The sequence below is a fragment of the Chrysochloris asiatica genome, unplaced genomic scaffold (genome assembly GCF_000296735.1).
Source record: "Chrysochloris asiatica unplaced genomic scaffold, ChrAsi1.0 scaffold00025, whole genome shotgun sequence".
Classification (NCBI taxonomy): Eukaryota; Metazoa; Chordata; class Mammalia; order Afrosoricida; family Chrysochloridae; genus Chrysochloris; species Chrysochloris asiatica.
The window spans coordinates 11,304,765-11,326,532 of NW_006408543.1; the positions used below are offsets into that span (position 1 = coordinate 11,304,765).

At 56.5% G+C, this 21,768-nt stretch overlaps 2 protein-coding genes across 2 annotated transcripts in view; one reads left to right on the top strand and one right to left on the bottom strand.

The window, feature by feature from the left end:
- The window catches only part of AMN (amnion associated transmembrane protein), a 17,730-nt gene extending 15,748 nt beyond the window's left edge, over window positions 1-1,982 (top strand). Inside the window, exons 5-12 of the mRNA XM_006839615.1 lie at window positions 192-403; window positions 502-639; window positions 719-827; window positions 899-981; window positions 1,150-1,321; window positions 1,414-1,597; window positions 1,722-1,827; window positions 1,896-1,982. Coding sequence (XP_006839678.1) covers window positions 192-403; window positions 502-639; window positions 719-827; window positions 899-981; window positions 1,150-1,321; window positions 1,414-1,597; window positions 1,722-1,827; window positions 1,896-1,982 — 1,091 coding nt within the window. The remainder of the gene's footprint in view (window positions 1-191; window positions 404-501; window positions 640-718; window positions 828-898; window positions 982-1,149; window positions 1,322-1,413; window positions 1,598-1,721; window positions 1,828-1,895) is intronic.
- Window positions 1,983-4,398: 2,416 nt separating this feature from the next.
- CDC42BPB (CDC42 binding protein kinase beta (DMPK-like)) overlaps window positions 4,399-21,768 on the bottom strand; it is a 114,138-nt gene continuing 96,768 nt past the window's right edge. The window contains exons 21-37 of the mRNA XM_006839540.1: window positions 20,643-20,722; window positions 16,937-17,026; window positions 16,656-16,733; window positions 15,753-15,858; window positions 15,123-15,259; window positions 14,397-14,536; window positions 12,745-12,826; window positions 11,858-12,074; window positions 11,498-11,560; window positions 10,251-10,847; window positions 8,012-8,109; window positions 7,844-7,928; window positions 7,650-7,767; window positions 7,444-7,561; window positions 7,242-7,347; window positions 7,069-7,139; window positions 4,399-4,530 (exon numbers count right to left, since the gene is read on the bottom strand). Of these exons, the coding sequence (XP_006839603.1) occupies window positions 4,399-4,530; window positions 7,069-7,139; window positions 7,242-7,347; window positions 7,444-7,561; window positions 7,650-7,767; window positions 7,844-7,928; window positions 8,012-8,109; window positions 10,251-10,847; window positions 11,498-11,560; window positions 11,858-12,074; window positions 12,745-12,826; window positions 14,397-14,536; window positions 15,123-15,259; window positions 15,753-15,858; window positions 16,656-16,733; window positions 16,937-17,026; window positions 20,643-20,722 (2,318 nt within the window). The remainder of the gene's footprint in view (window positions 4,531-7,068; window positions 7,140-7,241; window positions 7,348-7,443; window positions 7,562-7,649; window positions 7,768-7,843; window positions 7,929-8,011; window positions 8,110-10,250; window positions 10,848-11,497; window positions 11,561-11,857; window positions 12,075-12,744; window positions 12,827-14,396; window positions 14,537-15,122; window positions 15,260-15,752; window positions 15,859-16,655; window positions 16,734-16,936; window positions 17,027-20,642; window positions 20,723-21,768) is intronic.

Consider the following 21,768-nt stretch of genomic DNA (forward strand, 5'->3'; position numbering starts at 1 on the left):
ATCGGGGCGGGGCTTCCAGGAGGCGTGTCAGAGGCCTGACTCCAAGGGAGAGTATCGGGGCGGGGCTTCCAGGAGGCGTGTCAGAGGCCTGACTCTAAGAGGTCATGTCCGGGCGGAGCTCCTGGAGGCGTGTCCTGGAGTCTCTGGCAGAGAACAAGCCCCAAGTGGAGCTCAGGAATTTGTCCCGATAGGTGGCCCCGCGCTCTTCCGCGACCCCGATCGATTTTCGTGGTACGACCCGCGCCTGTGGCGCTCCCAGGAAACTACGCGCGGCCTCTTCTCCGTGGATGCGGAGCGCGTGCCCTGCCGACACGACGACGTCGTCTTCCCGGCGACCGCCTCCTTCCGTGTGGGCCTGGGTCGTGGCGCTCGGACCGTGCGCAGCGTGTCAGTCTTGGGCCGGGTAAGGCGGGACCTGGCGTGCCCTTGGGTCTCCGAGGTCCGGGCGCCCGGGTTCGTACTCTGACGTGTCCCCTTGCCCTGCCGGTCTTGGCCTCGCAGACGTTCCTGCGCGACGACGACCTGGCCGCTTTCCTGGCGTCCCGGGCTGGTCGCCTGCGCTTCCACGGCCCCGGCGTGCTGCGCGTGGTCCCCGAGGCCTGTGCCGACCCGTCGGGCTGCGTCTGCGACAATGATGAAGTCAGCGGTCAGGGCCAGGTGGGAGAGAGAGGAGGGGGGCACGGTCTGGACTCCACCTCACCGACTGCCCCCTCCCTAGGTGCTGCCGTGGGTCTGCGCAGCTCTGCTCCAGCCCTTGGACGGCCGCTGTCCTCCGGCTGCTTGCAGCAATGCTTTCCGGCCTGAGGGCCAGTGCTGTGACCTGTGCGGTGAGCCCCCCGAGCCCTCTCGGTGGAGACCCTGTCTCTAGGAGGCCACGCTGACCCTGCCTACCCTGCAGGAGCCATCGTGTCGCTGACCCATGGCGCCGCCTTTGATCTGGAGAAGTACCGGGAGCGGCTGCTGGGCACCTTCCTTCTCCAGGTAACAGTGCCCACACCGACCCTTCTGCAGCCCCGTTGGGCATAAGGGTGCGCGACCCTCGCCGGGCTCCACAGTCCCCATCGCTGTTCTGCCCACCTGTCCTCGGCGTCCATGCAGGTCTGCAGAGGCGTTCTCGTGTCAACGCTGTCCCCTCCTCCCTAGCCCCAGTACCAGGGACTGCAGGTGGCCGTCTCCAAGGTGCGGCGCGCGTCGCGGGTCTGGGAGGCAGCGGGTCCGGGGCCCGACACGGAGATCCAGGTGGTGCTGGCGGAAGGCCGTCCCCTGGCAGGCGGCGCCCCGCGGCTGGTCCAGGACATCTTGGCGGACATCGCGGAGCACGGTGAGCACCGCCCGCCCCACCCGGCTCCGCCCAGCCTTGGCTCCGCCCCCAGTCCCGCCCGGCGGGGTCACTGAGGGCGCAGTGCGTTCCAGGGGAGACCCTCGGCGTCGTGTCGGCGACCGTCCGCGAGTTGAGCTCACCCGTTGGGGGCGGCTTCACGGCGGGCCCGGAAGGGCTGGGGTCCCGCGCGGGGATTGTGGGCAGCGTCGCCGCCGTGGTTCTGCTGGTGCTGTTTCTGACAGTGTTCCTACTGCTGCGACGCTCAGGGAGGCTCAGGTACGTGGTGGGGGGACCGTTGCGTCCGTAGGGGGCGCATTTAGGCACACCGGGAGGGGGAGGGCTCAGGTGCGCCGTGTGCGTGGGGAGTCGGAGAGGCTCACGTGCCCCATTCCTCCTCCAGGTTGAGGAGGCATGGGGAGGACGCGGCCCGTGCACCGGAAGGCCCTTCCTTAAGCTTCCACAACCCCGTGTTCGACTTGGCGAGCTCCGCTGGCTGCGAGGAGCAGGTGAGCACATGGTGGGTGATCGGTGGGCGGGCAGGTCTCGGCCTTGCTGACAGCGTGTCCCCCTCCAGCCCCGCGCCCCACACCCGGACGCCAGAAACACCAGCCGCAGCTACTTCGTCAACCCGCTATTCACTGGCGATGAGGCAGAGGCTTGAAAGAACTGTGCCCCTCTGCCCCTCTGCCCAACCTGTCCCCTCCTGGAACTTCCATTCCCGCCCCCCAACTAGAGACCAAGGACCGGGCGGCCCTGTCTAATAAACGGTCTTTCTGTAAACGCTGCCGTCATGGAAACCAGTCACAGTTCACCCCTTGCTTGGAAGGGCTGGGGTGGGAGGCTGGCTGACTATATGCAGCCGCTTCCTATGTGCCACATAGAACCCAGAACTGGGGGGCTAGGGGGAAGCTGATCCCTAGGGAGCACAGCCAGCCTGGTGGGAGAAGCTGTCCCCCCACACGCATGGGAGGCAGGTGTTGGGCATGGGGGTTGGGAAGGAGGTAGCCACCTTGGCCCCTTCATACCAAGACAGCTCACACCTGGTCTTCTGGGCTCAGGTGTTGAGTGTGTGACCAGGGGGAGTGGTGCTCAGTTTGGGAGTGGATCTGTGTTCACGTACAACTGTATACACACAGGTGAACGGTCCCTAATAGACCAGAGCTACCTTCTGACATCGGGTCAGTTTGCCTGTTTCCCCACAGCCCCTTTGTGGCTTGTGTCTTTCTGCACTCAATTGGTGGTGGTTGTTAAATGCAATCCAGTCTGTTTGGACCATATAGCAACCCTGTAAAGGGTTTCAAAGGAGCTCTGGTAGCGTAGTGGTTACGAATCGGGCTGCGAACCTCAAATTCAGCAGTTCGAAACGATCAGCTGCTCCGCCGAAGAAAGATGAGGCCTTCTGCTCCCGTAAAGATTTACAGGCCTCGGAAACCCTGTTCAGGGTCGCTATGGGTCGGAACCGACACCACGGCACACAATAGGGTTCTCAAAGAGCAGCTGGTGAGTTTGAACGGCTGCCGACCTTGTAGTTGGTGGTTTAAATGCAGTCAGTTCTGACTCACAGAAACGCCGCTGTACAGGGTTTCCAGGGAGTGACTGGTGGATTTGAATCGCATACCTTGGATTGCGGGTGGAGGATGCCGCATCCCGCATGCTTCCCCACGTGGAGACTGTAGGGCTTTGTGGACAGACTGCCACGTCTTTTTTCCTGCGAACCGTTGGTAGATTCAAACTGCCCACATTTTCAGTTTGCAGCTGAGTGCTGAACCACGGCCCCACCAGATTCTCATTCTGCTCCAACTGCCAGTGTTTCACTCTGAAAACTGGTGCTCACTTGTCACTTTCTGCTCCTGCCCTGCAAGGCACTCTGCCGATCCACTTCCAGGTGGATGTACCTGCAGCTGCCGCCCCAGCGTGCCCCAAACACTGGCGCATCCCTCCCGATGCTGCTTAGGGAGGACGCTGGGCTGGGCCCTGGAGGATGGATGTGCTGTTAGGAGCTATGAGAGCAGGTGACTCAGGGTCCCCTGTGATGTGCAGACTGTCGTCGACAGCATCCCCACACCCCAGAGATGCTGCTCTACCTCAAGCTGCCTGGAGATCACTTCAGACTGACCCCAGGGGCTAGTGACCCCGAGCCCATGGGCATAGGTCAACTCTGAGGGAAAGCTGCTCCACTGGGGATGGGGACGGGCACCCACTCAACATGCCAAGACATGTCCCCGTGAACTTGAAAACTGCCGTCTGCCTCTTTATTGACAGGTGAATTGTTCAAAACGTCCTCACGATTCAATAATTACAAAGACTCAGACTTACATTAAAAAAGTAAAAACCAGAGTAACCCAGTAGGTACCAGCCCCGGCCGTCGGGCAGGGAGCGCAGGGAGCGCAGGGAGCCCGACTTGGTGCTGGCCTGGATGTGTCCAGCTCAGGACTCTGGGACGACAGGCAGAGTCGCTGCCGGTTAATGACAAGCCTTTAATGACACAGGACCACAAGCCCGAGTGTGGGACAGGAGGGGGTGAGAATGTGTGGGTGTCACTGCTGCTGAGGCTGGGACTCGGAGTGTGTGGGTGAGTCTACGTGATCGGTTCTGGGTGACGAATCACGGGGTCTCCATGCGGGGGCGGACAGGGTGGGGCTCCCAGCACCTGCTTCCGCCTGTGCTGTGCCAGCCAGGCCCAGGGGGCGAGCTTCCAGGCCAGCAGCAGAGGCCGAGACGAGCGGGAGACCGAACACAGCGGACTTTGAGTAGTGTACGTGGGTGGCGCTGTGGCCAGCACGCTGGCGGGCGGCGCTGGTCCCCGAGGTGACGGAATAAAGAAAAGGCCACAAAGGAACCTCCCCTTCCTGTGGGGCTCATGGACGAGCTGCGTGCCTCCAGTGGACACAGAATCGCTGCTTCCTAAGCGGTGGTCTGCCCTAGCCCCATAGGGGGCTGGCGTGCACGCGCACTGTGGCAGAGCTCTGGTCCGGACTTCCTGCGTCTCCTAGCTATACACCATCCACACCTCGGGGACTACACGAGGGTCTGCTCGGTCTTGGCACTGACGGGCCCCGGCGTGGGCGGTGGGTGGCTCAGGCGTCGCAAGCCGGCGGCTCCAGGCCTTCCAGCGGGAGCTGGCTTCGGTGGGGGGAGTTGGGGCTTGGTGGGCCGCTGGGGTTGGAGCTATTGGACGGGGTCGAGTGTTTGGTGGAATCCGAATCAGGCTGTTAACACAAGAAGGGGCAGGTAAGTGTGCATGCCGGCAGGAAGGACCCGCTCAGGACACCCTGGGATGCCTGGGCATGGCACTGAGAAGCACCATAAATAGAATCCTGCTCCAACCCCACTTTAGGCTCAGTGACTTCCCAAGGGCAATGTGCGGCCATGGCTGGCTGCTGTCCTAGAGAAGGAATGTTTCTTGAAAGGCACTGGGATGCACACAGGTTGATATAACGGTAAGCTGCTCAGCTTCAACTCTGCACTCTGCTTCCCAAGAGAAAATCCTGTCCCTTCCCATGGTGCGTGTAGTGTCCTAACGTGCACAAGTTCACACAGACACCTGTCCCTGGGGAGAATAGGTGCTGCCCGCTGTGGGCAGATGGCGGGGGAGGCCTGTCCTGGCAGCTCTGAGCAATGTCACTGGCTCAGCAGACCTGACCTGTTGGTTGCTGTGAGTTGCTGGTGGCCCGTGTTTGAAGGAGACCTCAAGGGAGTGTGTGAGGACCTGAGATTGGGACACACAGACTTACACAGTTCTCCCAGATGAAAGCGTGCGTGCGCGAGCTGTTCTCTTGACTACACTTTTGAAAAACATTGTGGTAAGAACATAAAACATTGGGTCACTGTAACCATTTTTCAGTGTCGGGACGCTGATCCCATTCACCATGAGGGGTGGGGCCTCTTCTAGCCCCAGTCTTTGTGACTCCCATCAAGTGACTGGGTGGAACTCAAACATAGGGAATGTGCCATCCTGACGGGGATAAAATAAGCCCCCTCAGAAGTAGGGCTGGGGATCTCAGTGCCATCAAAAGAGAGGAGCAGGGAGTGGAGTTAGTCTCTTCTGACCTCGAGGTTCCTGACAGGGCTGTGAAGCAGAGAAGAGGCCGCCATACTCAGAGCATGAGACGTGGTGTGGTGGGGGGCTTCCTGGCCCACAGAACAAGTCACCTTCTGTGTGGGCGTGGGGTGGGCACTTCATCGGGGAGCTCAAGCTGAGCGCCTTCAGGCTGAGGCCTACGGGGGAGTGGCGTGCCCTCTGGATCCCCTCTGGGCAGCCTTACAGCGCTTTGTAAGGATGCCTGAGGAGTGCACAGGCCGAGGGGTTCACAAGACTGAGATGCCACAGACCAGAGGCAGGCTGCGGGCGCGGCTGAAGAGGTGCTCCTGACTGGAAGAACCGTATCCTGAACATTTCGGATCCAGAACTTCACCTCATAACTTCTCTAATAAACCCCACAATTGTACTGTCTGTTGAGTTCTGTGTGGCCACTGCAATGAACTACCCGGTAGGTAGTAGAGCACTCTGGGAGAGAAGGTTGGAGAGTGTCTCACACTACCCTGCCCATCTACCCTCCCCAGTGGAGTCCTGGTGTGGCTCCTTGGAAATCATTTACAGAGTCAGAGTCGGAACTGACTCGACGGACGGCACATGATACACCATTCTTAAAACACAATCTCTGCTTTCAGAGTTCTCCATCACCCCACACTGCTAGTTTTACAACTTTTCTGAAGATTTAAAACATTCATAAAGTTGAAGGAAAAGAGGTGGGGACACAACGAGCAGCCTATAAGGGGAGGGTCCTGAGGCTCAAACACACAGACGCCCCAGGTCACAGCTACTAGGAGAGGCAACACTTCCTGACTCAGTGCTTGGGGCCAACAGGACCCTGGCACACCAACCCACCCGAGATGTGACAATGTAGCTGGCAAACGCAGATCAGAAATTACTAACACATTTACACACTGAACCCACAATGTACTGAGCAGAGGCGTCATAGCCGAAGAGGGGTTGTTCTAAGGAGCCAATTAACGAAGTCTAGATGCAAACTCACACACACACCACCACACAGAGTCAGAGGCACACACATGTACAGCCATTGTTAACATGTATGCATTCTTGTGCATACACTATGGGTGCTAACTTACAAGCCTGTATACACACCACGCATGTATATTGTACACACATTCACAGGCACCCAACATACATACTCACATGGTCAAAGAGATCTAACAGTCAACCAAGCACCTATGACACCCAAGGCCATTAGCTGACACAACAGGCCACGTTGGCAGCCTGCAGAGAGACTCGTCCGCGTTCGATTCTAACAACAGCAGGACCAGAAACAAAAGTCCTGCACACTCCGCAGCCTTGTGGGGGGATGCGCAAAGTTCCTGGGCAGGAAGGTAGAGATGGTGAACACTCCGGGTAAATTCAGCTCAATTTCCCAATCTCAAAAGGACTGATACTTTTTGATTATGGAACTAACAAGCTAGCTTTACAGTTTACCTGAGGAAGGAAGGGAAATTCAGCTAAGAAACTGTTGAGGAAGAACCAGGAGACCAGCTCTGCCAGGCCCCAAAGTCCACAGCACAGGACCTGGGCACAGGGGGACCAAGCAGAGGGCCTGGGAGGGAAGGAGTTCAGTGGACAGCGAGTGTCCACTCCAGAGATGAGCTTAGGCTGACCCCTCCCTCCCAGGCACATGCACATGCGCACAGCCTCTTACTGGACCCCGCTGCTCCCGGGCTGAGGCGGGTCTCACCTCTTTGTCGAAGTCCTGGTCAGGATCGGACATACTCCTGAGCGGTACAGCTACCCCTGGCTCTGACCCGCCTGCAGAACGAGGCCTTCTCAGGTGGGACCACAGCTCCAGCCCTCACCTGGGCTGGGGCCTGGCCTCCCACCCAGTATGGCGCTAGCGGGCCCTCACTGTACCTGAGGAGGGCCACGAGATGTACGGCTTGTTCCTGGGCACCGGCGGCCGGGTCTGGGTGACAGGTGCGGGGCTGGGCCGCTCCTCCTGTGTGGATGGCAGCGAGCTCTGGGGCTGAGATAACAGCACTGTGAGGACCCACCCAGGCTGACCACCTGACAGACAGATGTGCAGGCCAGGCCGGCATCCCCGGGCTACACTCACCAGTGGCAGGTCCATAAGCACCTGCATGCCATCGCCTGGCCCCATGTGGGCCACATGGTTGAAGTTGGTCGGGTTGGAGATCATCTTGGATCTCAGCTCTGGGTCTCGAAGCATCTCTCTGGGGAACCGGGAAGGGCTCTGAAACTCTGTGCAGGAGCCTCCCCCAGCTCTGCCCTGGGCCCCCCCGCCCACTGCCCGTTACCTACCGCCTCTGCTGCAGCCGTTCCTCTTCGGGGACCTTGAACACGAACCACCGCTTGCTTCGGGTACGCAACAGCTGCTTCTTGCTGTTGTCGGAGGTGTCGGGCACATTCAGAACCGTGCCTGTGGGAAAGCAGACCCAGGGTGACCACGGGCCCAGGTCACCAGGAAGCCCCACTGCCCACTGGGCAGGGCTTACCTGAGAATTTGCTTTTGAAGTAGATGAGGCGGGGGGGCTCGCAGTTGAGGAAGTTGAGGCTGCCCTCGGGGTTCAGAGGTCGGATCTGGGGGAAGGCACACGGTGATGCAGCAGCCCAAGGGGCAGTGTCCTGGGAGGGAAGGGGCTGGCCCCACCCCCCAGCCTTACCCGCCGCAGGCCGATGGTCTGTACCCACTCCATGGTGTTCACATCAAAGACGTCCACACCATACTCGCTGTACACGGTGACGTAGGAGGAGCTGCAACCTAGTGGTGATGGACAGGCGCACCTCAGAGAGCGAGCGGGTGAGCTCACATGCTGTTTCCTGCCCCAACTCTGGGGTTACTATCAGGTCATGGTTCCTTCAGAATGTTTCAGAGCCCCTTTGCAGATTATACTGGAGGCTGAAGGTGACCTTTTCTGTTTGGTTTTCCTATGTGTGACTTGCAAAAGATACAATGGTCAGGTTCCAGGTGGGCACTGGGGACACTCTACCTCCCTCACTGTGGGGGTGGGGGCTCTGGCCAGACCTGAGGATTGTTTCAGGTCTCCTGAGGCGGCGAGACACGAGGGAAGGAAGACACTCTGGTCTTCCTGGGTGTGGCCTTTTCCGTGTCCACTGCAGGTAATGGGCCCCGAGAGACTGCAGATGGCCAAGGGTTCCTCCTTTAGACCAGCAGGAAGACACCTGACACAGTGGAGGAAGGCGACTCCCCAGACCACATGGAGACACACAGCTGGGACGGGGGTCTCCCAGCAGCCAAGGCCCTGGGCCTTCTACCTCCCAGTTCAGTGGTTGAAGCTGAATTCTGAAAAGGCATCTCCATAGTACCAGGTTTCTCTTACCGAACCTACACTGGCCACCTCCACAGCCTTCTCTGAATATGAAGACAATTTGTGTTGTTAAGTGCTGTTGAGTTGGTGCCAACTCATAGCATCCCTGTATAGGGTTTCTGAGGAGCGGCTGGTAATCTTGAACTGCTGACCTTGTAGTTCAAAGTGATCTTGCAGTCCAGCGCATTAGCCTGTAGAGCCACACCCAGGGTGAAAAGATGTGGGAACGGGTCCTCTGACACAGATGTAACGTTTTGAGAGCATCTCAGAGGCCAGGTTTGAGGGCCAGGTGTATAAGGTACCGGTAAGCTAGCTGATCCCAAATGCACTAGAGAAAATTCTGTGTGTGACTTGATAAATTGATAACCTGAAATGTGTTATCGTGGGACGAACACAGCTGCGGAGTCTGACAGACACGAGTCTGACCCTCACTTTGCTGTGTGATTTCTCAAGGTCTGACAGCCTCTGTGAACCTGTTTCCTTGTCTGCAACATGGGACTGGGAACCCTATGGTAAGCAGGGACAGTTGGTGGACGTCAGAAGCCAGCACAGGGCTTGGGACCCGGAGGGACAAGGCCTCGCAGTTCTCCTGTAAGTTCCCCGTGGTGAGTTCTGTTTTGGGAAGTGGGCACCCACAGGTGCTCTGATCACTGGGGGCAGAGGGGAATGGCCAGTGTTTGTGCTAAAGAGCTGATGGCCAGGAGAAGTCTTCCTGCTCAGTTCATTTCACAACATCCATTTCAGAACAATGCTCTGGAGCAAGAGACCCTGAGGAGGAGCTGGACCTGCATGTGGCCGTGTGGCGAGGAAGGTGAAGGGACAGCAAGGGGAGTGTGGTGATCCTGAGGAGCCACACGCAGCACAAGACACACCAGGAGGGCCCCTGACACTGCCAACCTTGGACGGCCCACAGCAAAACAGACACACTCTCAGTTTACGTCATTAACAACAACAATCCTTCCCTTTCCCTCTATTCCAACCCAGTGGGCACTTGGCCTCTGTCCGGCCTGTTGGCGTTGCGGGCACAGGCCCCGAAGCAGCAATCAGCAGTGATGGAACGCCTGCCCACTGCACTGGCTCCAGACGCCCCCTTGTCTCCTACCTACTCTGGGGGCCCTTCAGCAAGTTTCCAAGTAGACATCACCCAGAGCCAAGATTCACAAAACCACCAAAGCCAGCAGATGCCACTGGGCAGCTCCAGGACACACATGTCCAGGGGCGATGAATGAGCTGAGGAGCTGGGATCTTTCCTGCCAGAACCCTTGAATGCATTAGGACTATGTGAATTAACGCATCACCTCGAAGAATGCCTTGTAAGAAAGACAACGCAGGTCCTGCCTTCCTGACACCTCCATCCTGCCCGAGGAGGCCAGCTGCCACCACAGGGTCCTCTGCTGAGGGGACGCCTGCGAAGGCTTCAAGAAAGAGCCTCGAGTTCCCAGGAGGCAGCACCTCAGCTGCTCAGGTCTCCATGCCCCCCTGCAAAAACCAGGGGCCACCTGGGCAGCTCAGTGGCCCCTGGGCCAGGGACTGGAGAACGCCCCAGGAGAACAGAAAACATATAGATACATACTACAGGCAACAGGGGCCGCTGGCCACATGAGCTCCTGCAGACGAGAGCGCCGGCCCTGTGGGTCCACGTACAGCCCCATGTGGCTGAAGCACAGTAGGTACTCCTCGCCCTTGACCGCCACAGCACAGAGGGCATCAAAGGACTGCTGAGAGAGGAAGGCCAGCGAGGGGTCTGCGGGATTGATCAGGCTGAGGGTGTGCCCGTCACCCTGCATGCTCAGCAGGGCAAATCCCGATGGGTAGCCCACACACAGCCGGTCCCCAAGCATGGCCATCCACTGAACAGGGCCGGGGGCTGCCAGCTCGCCCAGCTTCCGGTGGAAAGGTTTAGTTCTGTGCAGTTCGTAACAGAACACCAGCCTCTTCACGGCCACAAACAGGCAAGTGGCCGGGTTCTTCTTCAGCGTCGCCGTGGCGATCAGCTGACAGCCTTTCGTTTCTGGAAGCTTGATGTCGAAGCTGCCCTCGGCCCCCTCCAAGGCTGACCACGGGTAGAGGTGGATGTGGTGGTTCCGGCCGCACAGGAGGATCACGATTTTCTCTCGAGGCGCGAGTGCAATCTGGTGCACCTTCTTGCAATCAGCAGCTCGGACGATCACTGTTGGGAGGGCATGGCGATGATGGAGCCGCCCGCCCCACCCCTCTGTCTTTCCCACCACAAGACGGGGGCCACGGTGCCATCTGCTCCCGCTCCTACCCTAACCCTCTCGTGGGCCCAGATGGTCCCCGGCAGGGTGGCCTGGGGTGAGTGGGTGTGCGGTCCCAATGAAGCTGACAGGAGGCTGCCCTGATTTTCTGTCTCAGGCCTCCCTGTCTCAGGTGGGGTGGACCTGGGCTCCGTCTACTCATGCCTCAGCTGGGGACCCTCAGACTGCCATACCTGGGGGAGGGGTGGCTCTTTGAAAGCACCTGCTCCTTGGCCCCTAGTGACCAGGACCCTGTACCAGGTTTCATCCTTCTGACCACACCTGGCCTCAATGGGACTCAGGCTGGGAGGCAGATGGGGCATGCGCTGGGGAGGAGTAACAGCACCCTTGTGCTGAGCTCCCTCCTGCTGCCCTCACCCAGAGCACCCACCCCTCTGCTATTCGTGCTGAGCTGTTTCATCAGCAACCTGCCTCTCCCTTCATGTCTGGATTTCTCTGACGCGGTGGCTTCAGTGACAGATAAGCTGAGGGCACAAGTGTCTCAGGTGGAAACCTCAGCAGTTTCTCCCATGCTCATCAGAACTGAACCCTGCTCACTCACCGTCGCGGTTCAGCTCTATGACGTAGAGCCCCTCCTCCAAGCCCACCGCAATCTTATCTCCATCTGAGGGCAGAAGCAGAAGGAACCAGAGTCACCATAAAGAACACCAGCAGCGGAGCACGGACAAACGCAGTCAACAGACGACCCCAACAGATGGCTCCCACGGGTGTCAGAGTAGAACTGTGCTCCATAGGGTTCTCATGAATAATTTCTGGAAGATCACCAGTCCCTTCGGACTCTGGGTGGACTTGAACTGCTAACCTTCCGGTTAGTACTGCCCGGGGTCTCCACAATGAGAGGACGCAGCACCGTCCTCCAAACCCGGGAGTGAGGAGGCCTCTTGGTGGTGCCCACACGTACCCACAATGGCTGCCGCTAGGACGGCCTTGATGAGGGGCAGCGAGCTGTCATACGCCTCCTGAGGCACGTGCACAACCTGGTTCCTCAGCCTGTTTTTGTGGAGGATGGACTGGAGGCCTTCTAGAATGCCCACCCATTTCCTCTTTTCGTTCTCGTTTTCTGTCAGAATGAGTAGGGAGCTGGTCTTAGAAGGTGCACCTAAGAGAGAGGTCGTCACCTTGATAGCGGGAAACAAAACAGACAGAAGAGGGGACAGCCATGAGACAACCACACGTGACAGGCAACTGCCACAGCCCTGCACAGTCCAGTGGACCCTGGTCAACACACAGCAGAGGTTCTGGACCGACCCCATGTCCAACTTGTGTTCTGGCAGTCCACTTTAGGTTTCTTTATGGAATGACCTCAGATTGCGCCCAGGAAAAACTGGATGCAAACAAAATCACTGGCAAACTGTGTCCCGGGGGTTGGGGGTGGGTCCTGAGGCACTTCCTGAAAATCCTGACCGATGGTGTCCTACAAAATGTCATCGTTTTATTCTAGTTCCCATGGAGGTGCTGAAGGCGTCTCCACCTGACCCACACCCTCAGCCACAGGGTCTCAGCTGGTCCTGCTCCGGTCGGCACTTGGCCAGGCCCGGGCGTGTTTCCTCCAAAGCTAAGAGCACAGACCAGGACGGGGTTTTAGGAGCAGGGGGCGGTGGGCCCCCCAAGGAGGCTGAGGCTTTGTGGAGGCGGCTGCGTGCAGCAGGATGACCAGGTGTTTTGGCCCAAACTCTCGCATCCCAGGACACCATGAAGCACTTAGGAGAACTGCTTTACCTTAATCATGTGACTAAACAATTAAGGAGACGATCTCAGAAAAAAAAGGAAAAATGAGAAAAACCCTACCCTGAATATACAAGGAATATCTCGGCGTGTGGCATGTATGACATCTGAAGCCAGGACGGAGCTCACGGAGAAATCGTCATCCCTGCTGAGAGAGGAGACGTTTAGGGCGGCTGGGAGGGAACATGTGATCACAGTGACACGTACACACACACAGATATACATGTACACACACACACCCTACCCTCACACACACACAGACATGGGACCCCCCAAACACACCCTCAGACATGGACCCCCACTGACAGCCTGTCAGCCACACACCCTACCCTCACACACAGACATGTACCCACACACACACACAGACAGACATGGACGCCCCCCCCAGACATGGACCCACACACCTTACCCTCACACACACACAGACATTGACCCCCCTCCCCAACAGACATGGACCTACACACCCTACCCTCACACACACACATGTACATGCAGAGACATATGCTCACCCCATCATGCACACGTCCTACCGTCATACACTCACCATGCACACACACCCACACATTCACACAAGCACAGACTCACACCCTGTCAAACACAGTCACACGTGAACACCCACACTCACACACCTTGCACACTGCAAACTTGACCTTCCAGCAGAGGAGCTGGGCCCCACCTCCACCTAGGTGAGAACACACTGACACTGACTAACACCAAGAAGCCAACGACTTGAGAGCCCCCCAGTGGTGGAACAGTTAGGGGTGCTAGAGAGTAGGGGCTTTGTCTCACACTGCCCCACGTCACCCCAGCTACAAACATGTTCAGACCCAGCCTGTGCTCGGAGCAGCTGGACAAGCCTGTCTCCACTCAGGAAAGGACTCTCTAACTTGCTCGGCACTCCAGGCGTCTCAGTGTGATGGCATCTGCTCAGGCCCCCGTCTGATGTGATGCAGGGACGGCTCCGAGCTGCGTGCCCTGCGATGCCTACTTAGGCCACTAGGCTGGGGCATGCACAGTGTGCCCTGGTGTGTGTGTGTGTGTGTGTGCTACAGGAGCAGGAACACTTGAGGGGAACATGCTGTTCTGTCCACATGAATCCAACACGTCTGTGTGTTGGAAGCTGCTCTCAACTGTACCCTCAGGAACCAAGGCTGGAGACTTGTCAGGTGCTAGGCAGGTCCTGACCCAGAGCAAAGGCCAGTAGTGTTGGCTGCCTGTCGCTGGGAGAGAGGGACCCGTGTTGTAAGGTGAGGACAAGGGGGTGCGGCAGCTTAATCACCACAATGATCCTGTACCATAATGCTGCTGTTGCCCTGCTTTACAAAGGGGGAAACTGAGGGCACAGGGGCTAACTTATGAGGGGTGGGCAGGAAAGATTGACCTTGTGGCTTAATGGTGGGGGCCTCCCGGAACAAAGGGGTTTGGGCCTGTCCAGCTCCTGGGGAGGACTGTATGCTTGGTCTCGGCATACCTTTCTGTATGAATGTCCACGTGGCACACTTTTAACCCAAAACTATCCAGAGCAGCAAAGTTCCTCTCGGTGTGTGCTTCACAGCTAAGCGCTAGCCTGACCTTGGAACTGTGCACTAATTAAGGGTGTGAAGGCATGAACGGAGCAAAAGATTTCCAAAGCACCCAATTCTCACTCTGATGAAACATATAACACACACACACACTTGCACACATACACACTCATACGGCTGTGAGCAACAAACCTGAGGTCTAGGACCTGGCTGGCGACCACGCCGGGCTGCGTGGACTTTCCCTCGGGCAGGTCGTACAGGAAAAGCTTGCAGTCACAGACTACCGCGTAGGCCCGCTGCCACCCCTTCTTCACCCCGGTGGGCTTGGGGATCTGCACATGAGACACATTTCAGAGGGCAGCGAGGCCTCAGATAGCGCCTGGTAGTGGGCCCTCAGAGCACCCACAGCAGCCTGCACCGGGCTGTGCCACTGCGTTCCTCAGGGACTGTGCCTTCACCCTCTGCCAGGCCTGTGCGGTGGGCTCCACGCCCAACAAGCAGGGCTACAGGGGAGGGGAAGACTCGAACATGGCGGGTGTGGCACACACAACACGTGGTGTGCACAGAACTGGCGAAGCTCACACAATGCATGAGCCTAGTGTGGGGCTGGGGGTTTGTGGGACCTAGGGAGTCTAGTACGGGTCTGAGGGTCTGCGGGGCCCAGGAAGCCTAGTGTGGTTCTATGGGTCTGGGTTCAGGGAGTCTAGTATTGATCTGGGGGTCCAGGATCCTATGGGCCTGGGAGCCTAAGTGAGGGTCTGTGGGACACAGGAAGTCTAGTGTGTGGGGGCCCCAGGACCTAGGAGTCTAGTACAGTCTGGGCGTGTCTGTGGGCCCATCATGCCCCTGGGGACTGAGCACAACATGGGAAGGTGCCTAGTGCCTGGCAGAGGGAAGTGGCTGCTCACATGCCCCTACCTTGACGTAGCCTTTGTAGGCGGTCCCAATGCCTCGCTGCACATCCACCCCGAGGGGCCGCTTGGACTGCTCAAGAGGGATGGGGCACACCTGGGGGGCGCTGTCCTTGCAGGCCACATGGCAGGCAAACGAGCACACTGAGGAGAGGAGCAGCCACGTGAGACCCGCTCCCGAGGCTGCAGAGTCCCTGCGGGAGCTGTGCAGGGGCAGCCTAGACTTGTGCAGGCGTGGAGAGACAGACACACAGCAAGTAAGTGCGAACTCGCTCTGAGGAGCAGAGCTGCCACTGCGGTCAGTCTCAGGGCGGTTGTACATTGATGACAACCAGGAGTCAGTGTGTTCCCAGGGACAACAGCAGAAAAAGTGTGCGCAGAGCCAGCGATGGGATCCCACCCCATCGACCCCATGGACAGTGCAGGGCCATAAGCCCCCCACCTGAGCAGGATGGCGGTGACCCACAGAGCCCACAGAGAACAGCTATGGTGGCTCTAGGAGTCCACAAGATAGAGTTCTGAGTTCTCCAGGACCTGATGGGGCCCACCCCACAGCCCGACTGCGCGGCTGTAAACACGAGTCACTGTGGGCCCCGGAGCTTCTGAGTGGCTGTGGTGGGCGGGAGCCATCACTCACCCTCACAGGCGTAGCCCTGCCGGATGAGTCCGACCATCAGCGAGGTACAATGGCTGCACTGAGTGGGGCTGGAGAAGGACTTGATGCTGAACTGGTGCGCTTTGGGCTGGAACAAGAGCAGCAAGATGAGCTCCACCTGGGAGCCCCGCCTGGTGCAACACCACCAGTAGGCATGCGTGTTCCAAAGCAGCGCTGACCAAGGGGCCCCCAGTGTCTGTGGCAGCTGACCCCACAGGGACGGATGGGAGACTGAGGGGAAAACAACGTGCTGGCTACGAACGACAGCATGTGTGGCAAACTCCAACGGAAGTGGGGCAAAGCAGGGTAATCAGGGAGGCCCAGCCCCAGTGGGACCATCAGCGTAAGAACGAGTCTGGAGAGCAGATAGTTCATACCCACAGTCCCTGACTCTCAGGGACCCCTTGTCACATAAAATGAAACACTAGCTGGCTACCCAACTGCAAGATTCCAAATCCCCAAGTCCAGCCCCAAGTTAGTTTCAAATAACTCCCAGACTCAGTGTCAGCTGCCCGGCTGTTAATGGTTTACCCTGAAAAGGAGCGGGTGCACATGTGGCCACGAGCCTGCTAAGACTGCGCAGGACATATACACTAGAGGTTCAAGAGCAGGCTTGAACCTCACGTGTTGACTGGAATGGTTCACAACACAGGCCACAAAGCCGCATAGCACGTTCATTCCATGTGGGTACAACCCAGGGCATAACAAGGGCCATGTGTGAGGAGCTGAATAGAGACATAACCCGAAGTGGGTTCCACAAAGGTAGGGAGAGGGTTGGAGCAGGAAGAACACACCACACCGGCACAAGAGTGTTAAGTTGTCTGTTTACACGGCTGTCTTCCAGAACGAAGGCGGCATAGAGTGAGTGCACAGGACAAGGCCTACCTTGGGTCCAGCCAGGGCGAGGGTGGGCGTGGTGGGCAGTGGCATCGTGGCCGGCCTCTGTAGGGTACGAGCTGCGTCCTGAGAGGCAAGCAGGGACAGGTGAGTGCTATCCTACTAGCTAGAAAGAAGCTCCCACTAATGCGCAGTTCCGCAGCTTTAATGAACTACACATGGAGACACGTGTGAGGGCACCCACCTCCCCTCACCTTCCTGAGAAGCAGGACATGAGGCCCAGGGAAAAGTTCTGGCTATGAGCTAGCCACAGGGAATGGGGGTCTTACCTCCTGTTGGTCCATGCCTGTGGACGCCGACGCAGACGGTGACACTTCCAGCTTTGGTGTGTGGGCTTCCTGCTCGCTGGCTGAGCCCGTCTGTGAACACAGCAGGAGCAGAGCTGAGGGTTTGCTGTAGGACCCAGGTACGCACCGAGGGTTCTTCACAGACCAGGTTTACTCCACCTCCACTGGGGCCCGGAGCTCTGGCTGCTCCGTACTTGCCTTCCCGCCCAGCCTTCCCAGAGCCTTGCCCTGCAGGTTCTGGGGCCTGACAATTCGCTCAGCACCAAATCCAGAAGCCCCACATTCACAAGTAATTTTGTCTACACCTGGCGGTAAACTAGCCAGGCCTCCAACCTCCCTGCAGGGACTGGGAGGAGGACACACACTACCATGAACAATGGAGGTGTGGGCTCATCACAGCCCAGGAAGGGGGCGTTTCACAGAGAAGCCAGGCTGTGCTCTGTTCTCCCAGCTCAAGATTTCCATGTGAGTTTAGGACTGGGCTACTTGTCGCCTTATTTACATTCGAAACCGACTTTTAGAACGACCTTATTTTATACAACTCCGAATAACCCTGTTCTCATCACCCCAAGCGGTTACTAATAGTCTCATAGGTGCACGCGTCCAAATGTGTGTGCTCTGCTCACTGCTGTCTAATGGATTCCAACTCACAGTGACCCTGCATAGGGTGTCCGAGACTGTAAATCCGAGACAGTCTCATTCCTTCTTCTGAGGAGCAGCTGGGGAAGTGGAACCGACAACCTTGTGGTTGGCGGCCCAATGCCTAACCCATAGTGCCACTTTTGGCAGCTCCTACAGAGGAGGAGCTGGGGAGGAGGCATCTGGAAGCACCTGAAAGGTGGTGTCACCATTGGAAACTCCATGAACCAATCAGACACCTGCTTCCCAACAGGTGTAACTCAACAGTTGCCAAGTGAGGGGTGCCAGGTGGTAAGATGGGGCAGGCACATAGGACACAACACCTGTGGACCAAGAACCACATTCAGAGGCGGATCTAGGGCAGGGCAGGTGTAGCCCAGGCCCTGGGCACTCTCGGTTCGCCATGTAAAAGCTCACTGTCAGCTGTGAGTGAGGGTACAGCAAAGTGAAAACAAGTTGCCATGGCCCCGTTTTCTGACTCTGACTGCAGTGTCTGCTTTTGTACACAAAGACTCAAGAGAAAGGCAGATCGATTAGCCAGTTATCAAAGCTCAATGCATAAGCATATTTCCCCCCAAACGTGGTCTATTAGATGAGTTAGAATTCCATCTTTTCGATAAATGAAGAGCACAAAAAGGGCAGGAGGTTAACTTTTAGTCATGTAAAAAGTTCTGCTAGTTTCATTTAATGACTTAATCAAAAGGATGCAGATGAACTAAGTCCACCCAGATGGGGAGGGGGCTTCTGGGCGCTCAGCTTCGGTGCGAACTTACTTCTTCCCACAAGGCTAGCAGAGAAGACGTGGACAAAGAGGACAGAGAGTCCTTGTGTGACAGACAAGAGACAAAAACAGTCATTTCCACCCGGTGAAAATGTGCATGAAGACATAGTAATTCCACCTTTGTGGCAAAGCATTTGTATTTAGAGTTAGCGCATTTAACACGGGGAAGTGGGACAGACGTTTGACAGACATTTATCAAATGTAGTCCACAGTGCCTGCAAACACCTCCCAGCATCCACTCCAAGTCTGACTGAGGATTTTGTCTGTCAACAGTAAACAACCTTCCGACTCAAATCCCTGAGGGGTGCTGCAAACCAGTGAGGGAGGACTATGGCCCACTGCCCAGTGAGTGGAGGACGCTAAGCTGGCAGCCATGAGCTCTGCGGCTTACAGAGGGGCCACCCTCCCTCCATGGGCTCAGGGCCCTTGCGAGGTTCTACCTCACCGTGGATAGCAGGGCTCATGGAGGAAGGTCTGGGAAGAGCAGGAGCACCACTTTGACGAGAATATTAGGAAGAATCAGGTTCTAAGTCACGGATGTCACTGGAGCACACTAAAACCACTGGGAGGGTGATCAGCCCCTGGCAATCCCAGCAAGGGCCCCTTTCTAATGGACAGGGCTGAGGGCAGCACCCAAACCTAACGCTCAAACTTAGGATCAGCAGCTCCAGGGAGACGGACACACCAACAGGAGGCTCCTGAGCGGGGCACGGAAAGTCCGGCACCCCGTCATGTAGAATTCTTACTACTGTTTGTTTACCAGCATGTACTTGGGAGGCAACATGGGCAAACCCAGAGTTGTGGGACGTCCTGCCAGACAACAGGTAGCTCCTCTCCAAAGGGGCAGTGCGACACATGGGGCACTGTTCCAGGTTAGAGGCTCAAGAGACACAACAACTAAATGCCCGATGATCCTGAGCTGAGCCCCACCTGGGAGGAAGGCAGCTCGGGCCATGGGGGGCTGGGTACCACTCGGGCATCAATGCAGACATTCCTTACATGGATGACAGTGCTGGAGTCCTGGGGTGCTGCTGCCAGGTCAGCAGGAGACTGCTAAGCATAGGGTCGGCAAGTCAAACCCACCAGCCGCTCCTTGGAAAGTCTCTACAGGGCTGCTATGAGCTGGAACCGACTCGACGGCGCTTCACAACAACCACCTGACAGTGAGATTATGCTGTGGGAAGAATGGTCCTGACCTTAGAGGACTCTGGAGTCACTGACACCTGCAGTGGACTTTCAAACAGCTCAGAGAGGGGAAACTGCAAGTCTGTAGGAATGCTCCTTAGAAGTAAGGAGGGCGAGACTTCGGCTGTGTTATTAGGAAGGACGGATCCTTGGGTCAGCGAAAAGAGGAAGAGCCTTAATGAGATGGACTGACACAGTGCCTCCAACAATGGGCTCAAACAAAACAATGATCGGGAGGCTAGTGCAGGACGGGGCAGGGTTTGGATCTGTTATGCACGGGGATGCTGTGAAATAGAACCAACTCTATGGCACCTGACATCAACAACAGGTAAAGGGAAGTCTCCAGGTGCTACAAATGGTAAACGGATTCAGCTATAACTAAAAGGAATCAAGTTTGAGTTCACCCAGGGAAACCTCAGAAGAAAGGTTTTATGATCTACGTCTGAAAACCCTGTATTATATATAGATCACAGGTCTACTCTGACACACATGGACTTCCCATAAGTCAGTGTCAACGCAATGGCAACTGGTTTGGTTGCTGTCTGGCATGTGTGAGAGAGAATGCAGTGAAACCCTAGGTGACGGATCTATTTGGGACTGTTTGAGGAGGACCTAAGGAAGACGGGGCCTTTAACCTCAATGCCAAGCCGAGGTTGCCTGGCACTGGCTCACTCTTAGAAATGAGTCCTGTCCACCATCGCTGAAACCCAACTGCACAGCCACGTACAAGTCCCCTGTAGCCAACTGAGTCATTCTCAGTGCAACAGAGAGTAGAATCTACATGTCAATCAACAGCTGGCATGCCTGTCCCACCACCAGGGACCAAGGTCTGCTTGGCCCCAGAGGATGCTGGGTTCATTGTCAAATCAACCTCCACACTTCCTTAGTTTGAGAAGTTACTCTGAGAACGTTTCAAACACCTCAAATATCCTAACTGTACACAGTTATCTGCCAGGTTGGCACGGCTTTGAGATGAGCTGTGAGGTATTCATTTGCTGGTGTGGTTGTGGTCCCATGGGTGGTCAAATCGTATCATGTTATTTCCAACTTAGAAAAACTTGTTACCTTTGTGCAACTACTTACTCTAAACGTCAGGCCGTGAGCAAGAGGTGCAGTGTTGAAGTACTCAAAAATGGAATCCTGAAAATCTGGGAGTTTGAGCCCTGTGGGGAGAAGCAAAGGCTAGTCACTGTTATTCTTACAAAGACTCGGTGTTACATGGATGCCGGGGCCCCTCTAAGCTCATGGATAAACTTAATGTGACCCCAAAACACTTCACATCAGGCGTTTTTTTGCAGCTAGACAAGTTGATCAAAGAGTTTGGCGGTTCTTCAAGCTAACCCTGCCCCAGCAATTGTTTCTAGGTTTACACCCCAAAGACGAAAGCAGGGATGCAAACACGTCCTTAGGCACACGCACGCACACCGACAGCAGAACTAGTCACACTGGCCAGAAGGTGGATGACAAGCCAAGTGGCTGTCCCCATACATATAGAGCCATAAGGAGAAACGAAATCCCAATACATGCTACAACATTTGAGAGCCAATAAAACATTACACTGAGTGAAACAGACCCAAAGGATGACTATCCTGGGATCCCGCATAGATGAAACGGGGAGAAGAGTTTATTAGTGGCTACCTGGGGCTGGGGAGAGGGAGGTGCAGAGCTATGAAGGTGATGAAAAACACCTGGAGGCATGTCTGGAGCAGAGCATTCTTTGAAGAGCTACCTACATGGGACCACATTAATAACAGCAACTCCGAAGATTAGGTGGGAATGCCAGGGGGCCGTGAGTTCATGCTGATTGGGGAGGGGGGGACCTTCAGGAAAGGCGGGTGTGAATAGTTGCTTAACTTGAAGAATATCACCAATGTCATGGAACTGTACTTGAAGCAAGTGATGAATTGTACAGGTTCCGCTGATGAATATTCTCAAGAAAACCAGTAACAACATTAAATGAATTCTACGTTAAACAAGGAAATGGATAGAAGTGACGGCTGTGCAATCTGCATGTGATCAACATCGCCTAACAACACGTGTGTGTTAGTGAACAAGGGCCAGAGCTCTGAGATACACACGCACATACACATACATACATACTAACAATACATGTTAGTTAGTGAGCAAGGGCCAGAGCTGATACACACATACTAACTATATGTATTAAATAGTGAACAAGGGCCAGAGCTCTGATACACACACACACACA